At 47.6% G+C, this 7,777-nt stretch overlaps 1 protein-coding gene across 2 annotated transcripts in view; it reads left to right on the top strand.

Moving 5' to 3' along the window:
* Window positions 1-7,765, top strand: part of Cnr2 (cannabinoid receptor 2) — a 23,210-nt gene extending 15,445 nt beyond the window's left edge. For both annotated transcript variants that reach the window (XM_021160941.2, XM_029475812.1), the window contains exon 2: window positions 4,301-7,765. In XM_021160941.2, coding sequence (XP_021016600.1) covers window positions 4,347-5,429 — 1,083 coding nt within the window. In that variant the 5' untranslated portion in view covers window positions 4,301-4,346 and the 3' untranslated portion in view covers window positions 5,430-7,765. The remainder of the gene's footprint in view (window positions 1-4,300) is intronic.
* Window positions 7,766-7,777: the final 12 nt, after the last annotated feature.

A 7,777-nucleotide genomic window follows, 5' to 3' on the forward strand; every position in this document is an offset into this window, starting at 1 on the left:
GAGACAGGGTTTCTCTGTATAGCCCTGGCTGTCCTGGAACTCACTTTGTAGACCAGGCTGGCCTCGAACTCAGAAATCCGCCTGCCTCTGCCTCCCAAATGCTGGGATTAAAGACATGAGCCACCACGCCCGGCTGGGAATAATATTCTTTAATTGTATCAGAGTTTTATTTACGTATTTTGTGTGCATGTGTGTGTGCGTGTCACAGCTGGTTTCTGGGAGCCAGAGGATAACTTGCTTTGTTGGCTCTGTCCCTCCATCTTTATTTGGGTCCAGGGGTTCCAATTCAGGTTGTCTGGCAGGCACCTTTACCAACGAATCTGTCTCTCCAGCCCCAGGAGCAGTAGTCTGCAGAAATTAAATTCCATACTTTCGGTTATTGATGTAGTTGAGGGGCAGGCAGCATGTAAAACTGGCCCATGCGGGCAGAGCATGCTGGAGCGGGGGTGGGGGGCAGGAGGGGGGCTTGTGTTGGAAGGCTCCACTGGGCAGACGAAGCAAAGGCAAGTCCTGGAGGGCTATGAAGCCAGAGGTCAGAGGGCACGTTTCTCCAGAAGCAGTAGATGGCTAGCTGGGTGGGGTTTGGGGGCTAGAATGGCCTTTGTAGCACAGTGCACTGCTTCGAACCCTTTATGTTCAGGCAGGCCAGTGTACTGCAGTGGGCAGCGGACTGAGCTGCCCCATAAACACACAACAGAAGTCCTACATGTCACTGAAATTTTCCCTGTCTACATAGGGATGTGGAAATACACACACTCACATTCACACTCACACATACTCACACACACACACACACTCACACACATATACACACATGCATTCACACACACACACACACACACAGTCCATTCTGCATTAAAAAAATAAGGAAAAATATGTCAGTGGTAAGGCTTTTGTGACTGTGCAAGGCCTTAGATTTGATTCCCCAGCACCATAAAAATATAATAAATACAAAACAGGGCTGGGCAGTAGTGGTGGACACTTGAGAGGCAGGGGCAGGTGGATGCCTATAGTTTAAAGCCAGCCTGTCTACATAGAGAGGTCCTGTCTCAAATGAATAAAAAACGAACAAATAAGAACCAGGAACAAGCCGAGAGTGGTGGCACACGCCTTTAATCCCAGCACTTGGAAGGCAGAGGCAGGTGGATTTCTGAGTTCGAGGCCAGCCTGGTCTACAGAGTGAGTTCCAGGGCAGTCAGGGTTATACAGAGAAACCCTGTCTCAAAAACAAAAAAAAAACAAAAAAAAACAAAACAAAACAAAAAAAAAAAAACCAGGAGCAAAATAAAATACATTAAATGTATCTATCGGTTTATCAGCTCACAGTGTCTGACTTCCTCTCTTCCTTCCTATGCTGAATTTCCTCCTGCTAAAAGATAAGTGAATTTTTTTTGTAAAGGTCTCTTAGAGGACAGTTTTATTTAGGGGGAGTTGATTGGCTGTTGGGTACAGATAAAACTAGCCCTTGCTGGCTTTGAACTCCATATAGACTGCAAGTTATTTATTTATTCATTGATTTTTGAGACGAGGTCTCCCTAGGCCATCAGGGCTGGGCCTGAACTCAGTCAGTCAGTAATCCAGATAGGGCTCCTGAGTCGCTGAGACACAGACCTAGTCACCAGGTGTCCTCCTCCTCCTTCTAGGTGGGTTAATTTTGAAATAATATTTATTGCCTTTATTAATCCCAGCACTGGGAGGCAGAAGTCGGTGGATCTCTGAGTTTGAGGCCAGCCTGGTTTATAAAGCAGGCTCCAGTACAGCCAGGACTACATAGAGAAACCCTGTCTTGGAGGAAAATAAAAAAACCTGGGCAGTCTTGGCTCATGCCCTTAATCCCAGCACTAGGGAGTTTAGGGCCAGCCTGGTCTACAGAGTGAGTTTCAGGACAACCAGAGATGCATGGAAAAACCCTGTCTCAGTAAAACAAAATCATATTTGTTTATTTATCCATTCATTTATTCTTGTGTGTGTGTGTGTTTGTGTGTGTGTGTGTGTGTGTGTGGCAGTGTGTTGGGGGAGATGCCATGGTATGCATGTGGAAGTAAGAGGACAATTTGCATTCTACCACATGAAGCCCAGGGATTAAACTCAGTACATCAAGAGTCTTTCTCAAACCGGGCGTGGTGGCACACACCTTTAATCCCAGCACTCGGGAGGCAGAGGCAGGTGGATTTCTGAGTTCGAGGCCAGCCTGGTCTACAAAGTGAGTTCCAGGACAGCCAGGGCTATACAGAGAAACCCTGTCTCGAAAAACAAAAACAAAAACAAAAAAAATAGTCTTTCTCTACTTGTGGAGCTATCTCAATCACCTCTGGCCTTTAGTTAGTTAGTTAGTCAATCAGTCAATTAGTTAGTTTTAGAGTTTTAGGGTAGCATTGGCTGTCCTGGAACTAGCTCTGTAGACCAGGCTAGCCTTGAACTCACAGAGATCCACCTGCCTCTGCCTCTAGAGTGCTAGGATGAGAGGCCATGTGCCACATCTTTCGGCCTTTCTTTTAATTCTTTATAAAGTATACCCAAGAGTTGCATAAGTCCCTTGCAAATGGGAGCTATAACCCCCCCAGCTGACATCTGAGAACTCTTGCTTGTTCGTTGATCACTCCCGGGCTTATAAGGTCAAATTTCATGACCCCTAGACAGAATATTCCCACATTACCTGTTTAGAAAATTTGTCTTTTTAGAAAGATGTTTAATTTGCTACCTTGTGAAGTTTAATAATGCTTCATACAATATTCACTTGTTCTAAGTTTTTTCTTCCAAATTCAGGACTTGCTTATATTAAAAATGATTCTTTATGTGATATTTAAATAAATGGGACTTCTATATCTTATCTAGTACAGTTACTTTTTAAGACAGAGTTTCACAGAACCAAAGAGGACTTTGACCCGACCCCCCCTGCCTTCACCTTCCAAGTGTTGTGTTTGAGCTACGTTCCCTACAGGAGTATAAAAAAGGTTTGTGTTTGAGACAGCGTTTTCCTATGTAGCCCAGGCTGGCCTACAAACTCACAGAGATCTGCGTATGTCAGCCTGCCGAGTGCTGGGATTAAAAGCATGCACCACCACACTCCATAAAATATTTGTCTTTTAGAGTTTATCTTCCCATCACTTGAGGTGAAACCACAGCATCGGCTCCCATCCCCTAACAGTTACCGAGCCTTTAGTATCTTACTAAAGCTGGAAGGACACAGAAATCAGAAGGAGATATAAGCCACGTTTGGTGGCACATACCTGTCTGGAATCCCTGAAATAAGAGGGTCTACCTGTGAGACCATGTTTCAAAAAGCAAAAGGGGATCTGGCCGGCAAGATGTCTTTGAGAGTAGAAGTGAGCAGTAGGAGGCCTGAAGGCCTGAGTCCAAATCCCAGAACCCCTGGTAGACCTCCACACACACTCTGTGGCACACTCATGCCTGCAATACGCATCACATGTGAGCACACATGTGTACACACACATTAACAACAACAACAATAATAATTATATTAATAGAGAAAAACAATATCCCTACATGTTCAGTTCCACTTCTAGGTTTTGATCTCTTGGCTGTTGGCCCCTAGGAATTCCCCTGGGTTTCAAAGGGAAGTTTCAGGATTTATCTTTTTAGAAAACAAAAGACCAAAACATCTTGCAAGTTACTTCTGCTTGTTTGGAAACAAAAAGACTTAGCTTGAGGGAAAAAGCTAAATGCTTGGCAGCAAACTACAAATGGATATTTTTGGGGCTGGTGAGATGGCTCAGCAGTTAAGAGCTCTTCCGAAGGTCCTGAGTTCAAATCTCAGCAACTACATGATGGCTCACAAACCATCCATAATGAGATCTGACGCCCTCTTCTAGTGGGTCTAAAGACAGCTACAATGTACTTATATATATAATTATAAATAAATCTTTGGGCTGCAGCAAGTGGGGCAGAGTGAGCAGAGGCCCTGAGTTCAATTCCCAGCAACCACATAATGGCTTACAACCATCTGTACAGTTACAGTGTACTCATATAAATAAAATAAATAAGTCTTTAAAAAAATTTCTTTGTGCTGGTGTAGCGTTGGCATATGCCTTTAATCCTGGCACGTGGGAGGCAGAGGCAGGCGGATTTCTGAGTCTGAGGCCAACCTGGTCTACAGAATGAATTCCAGGACAGCCAGGGCTACAGAGAGAAACCTTGTCTTGAAAAACCCAAAAAAATTTTTTTTAATTAAAAAATAAATGGATATTTTCGGCACCTGGGTAAATGTTTGATTGGTGTCAGCTCTCAATTGGCGTCATCACCTGTTAACATTCAAGGATTCTTTTCTCCTTGTCCACAGCCCAGTCTCCTGGGACAGCTCCAGTAGAAGAAGCCAAAGCCCGTCCATGGCGGGATGCCGGGAGACAGAAGTGACTAATGGCTCCGACGGTGGCTTGGAGTTCAACCCCATGAAGGAGTACATGATCCTGAGCGGTGGCCAGCAGATCGCTGTGGCGGTGCTGTGCACCCTGATGGGGCTGCTGAGCGCCCTGGAGAACATGGCCGTGCTCTATCTTATCCTGTCCTCCCGGCGGCTCCGCAGAAAGCCCTCTTACCTGTTCATCAGCAGCTTGGCTGGAGCTGACTTTCTGGCCAGTGTGATCTTCGCCTGCAACTTTGTCATCTTCCACGTCTTCCATGGGGTCGACTCCAACGCTATCTTCCTGCTGAAGATCGGCAGTGTGACCATGACCTTCACGGCCTCTGTGGGCAGCCTGCTGCTGACCGCTGTTGACCGCTACCTATGTCTGTGTTACCCGCCTACCTACAAAGCTCTAGTCACCCGTGGGAGGGCACTGGTGGCTCTCTGTGTCATGTGGGTCCTCTCAGCATTGATCTCTTACCTGCCGCTCATGGGGTGGACTTGTTGCCCTAGTCCCTGCTCTGAGCTTTTTCCACTGATCCCTAACGACTACCTACTGGGCTGGCTTCTATTCATTGCCATCCTCTTTTCCGGCATCATCTATACCTATGGGTACGTCCTCTGGAAAGCCCACCGGCATGTAGCCAGCTTGGCTGAGCACCAGGACAGGCAGGTACCTGGGATAGCTCGGATGCGGCTAGACGTGAGGTTGGCCAAGACTCTGGGCCTGGTCCTGGCTGTGCTGCTCATATGCTGGTTCCCTGCACTGGCTCTCATGGGCCACAGCCTGGTCACCACGCTGAGTGACCAGGTCAAGGAGGCCTTCGCCTTCTGTTCCATGCTGTGCCTTGTTAACTCTATGGTCAATCCTATCATTTACGCCCTGCGGAGTGGAGAGATCCGCTCTGCTGCCCAAAACTGCCTGATAGGCTGGAAGAAGTATCTACAGGGCCTTGGACCTGAGGGGAAAGAAGAAGCCCCAAGGTCCTCGGTTACAGAAACAGAGGCTGATGTGAAAACCACCCAGGAGCCGGAATCCAGAACTCCAGGCTGCTCCAATTGCTGACACCACCTGTCTTTCTACTGGAAACAGCCCGAGTCAGAAGTCCTTTCAGTTCAGTCCCTCGAAGAGAGAGGGGTTCCAGACCCAGATTCTTTCTGTAGCTAGCTCTAGGGTAATGGAAACAGAGCCCCACCTTTTGCTAAGGAATGCTGGTTTCATGGCTGGAAGGTGGCCTGCTCATGCCTACATTTTCCAGTCTGTGGAGAGGGGCCTGTAAGAATGGCGGGTTCTGTTCACATCAAATCAGGAAACCCTTCTGACTCCAAAGACCTAGAGGCCAGAGGGGCCTCCAGAGATGACAATAAAGGATTCAGGAGATCTGTGAAGACAAGGGACCTGTTCTCCTGGAATCTAGAGTACCCCAGCCGTGGGGCCACTGCCCACAACTTCATAGATGTCCATGTCTTCCATAGTGTGGATTCTAGACTGTCCTGCTGAAGATAAAGAGACCAGCTACTTCTGGTTCCTGCTTCATCCTCTGTGGCTGTAGAGCTATGTGAGGCTCCACCTTCAGGCCACCCTTGCCTCTTGAGGGTCAAGAATTATGATGCCCTAAGGACCAAGGATGTTCGCTTACTTCCTTCAGACAGAGTCAGGAGCTGTCAGCTCAGGGTATCCTGTTGTTGGGAAAGGGCCCTCCTGACATCCTGATAAGCCTTGAAAGTCATTATGACCTTAGGTCCTTAGGGGCACAGAGGAAGCTGGGTTCACTGGAGGTACAGTCGTCAGAGAACTCTATTCCTTGTGACATTTTGCTGTGTCTCACACAGCTGTATCCCAGTCTTGCCTAGCTTCAGTACAAAGCAAGATATTCACACAGATTCTTTGGGTCCTAGGCTGTTCCTAGTGATGCTTGGCTCAGCCACCCCTGGCCTCTTCCACACTCTGGCCCTGAAGGATTAGCAGGAGTTGGGAGGGAAGATTTCCTGCTGCAAACCAGGCATCCTAGGTCCACAGCCCCATGCTGTGTCTCTGGGTGCCTGCATTTACCCTTCAGTCAAGGTTGCAGTCCCAACAGATGGAGGTTCAAGGTGCTGCTGGTGGCAGGAGGGGTAGGTGGCACTGGGGACCACAGACACAGTGAAAGGAAAACACTTAAAACATGTAATACTTTTGCTTTTAGAAGATCCAGCCTGCAGACAGGACTTCCCCATTGCCCAAAGGAGCTAACCGGGTGGTGTTCAGTGCAAAGAAAAATCAGCCTCCCTAATAAAGCAAGGCAGTCAACTGGGCTATACAGCCTCTCCAATGCTTCTGCAAGATGACAGTTTTCTCTGTGAAGGTCAACGGCGTCTCATTTTCTTCTTCCCAAGACAAATTCTGTGCATCAAAAGCCGCTGCAAATTCTAATCGCTATTTGGGAGGATCAGGGGAAGAAGTCGATTTGCCCACGCTTAGTGTTTTAGACCGTATTTCAACATCAACTTGGGGGAGGAAGAGACAGAAAAGAGACAGTGTTTCCTTATTACTCCTCAAAGGAGGAAGTGCTTGGTTCAATACCGTTTCCACAGCTGTGAATTCCTGCACCAGCTTTGGCCCACACTTATGTGGTCTTGGGCAACCCCCACCCTTTACCTTGTTTTGATTTCCTTCTCAGTAAATTGGGGATGGTGGGGAAGAAGATGCTCTCCAGGGCCATTAAAACCTCTCACTGCTCTAACACGCTGTGGTTATCTCTGCAACCATGGAGACCGTTGTGCCATATGGACCATATGACTTCTGGCTCGCATACTTCCTGAAGTTATGGGCACACACCATATACCATTGGGCGTGTGCTGACTGTAGAGGAATTAGGTGACTGGCCATATTAGAGATTTTCCCAGGGCAAGAGAGTTCTCTTGGCTCTCAATTTTTTCTGGTCCCACATGCCTCAGTGGTCCCCTGTGTGTGGGTCAGGCAAGCTTGTTTAGTGGTGCCAGACTGAAGCTCCGGCCTTCCGGTGTACCAAGCAAGTGCTGTACTTCCGGTGTACCAAGCAAGTGCTGTACTTCCTGTGTACCAAGCAAGTGCTGTACTTCCGGTGTACCAAGCAAGTGCTGTACTTCCGGTGTACCAAGCAAGTGCTGTACTTCGGAGTCAGGTTTTCTTCAGTTAGATGTTCACTAATCTCTCTGAGAGACCCTCAAAGTTTTTGAGGTGTAGCTCAGTCAGTAGAGTGCTGCATCTGCATGAGCAAATCTCTGGGTTCAAAGGTCAGTACTACCTAAAACCAGGAATGGCAGTGCCACCCCCTACCTGTAACCAGCACTCCTGAGGTACAAGCAGGAAGATCAGGAATGCAAAGTTACTGTAGCTGTAAGTTCGAAGCCAGCCTGAGCTGAGTTGAGACCCCCCTTATCTCAAAATAAATT

Source organism: Mus caroli, chromosome 4, assembly GCF_900094665.2.
Source record: "Mus caroli chromosome 4, CAROLI_EIJ_v1.1, whole genome shotgun sequence".
In the NCBI taxonomy this organism is placed as follows: Eukaryota; Metazoa; Chordata; class Mammalia; order Rodentia; family Muridae; genus Mus; species Mus caroli.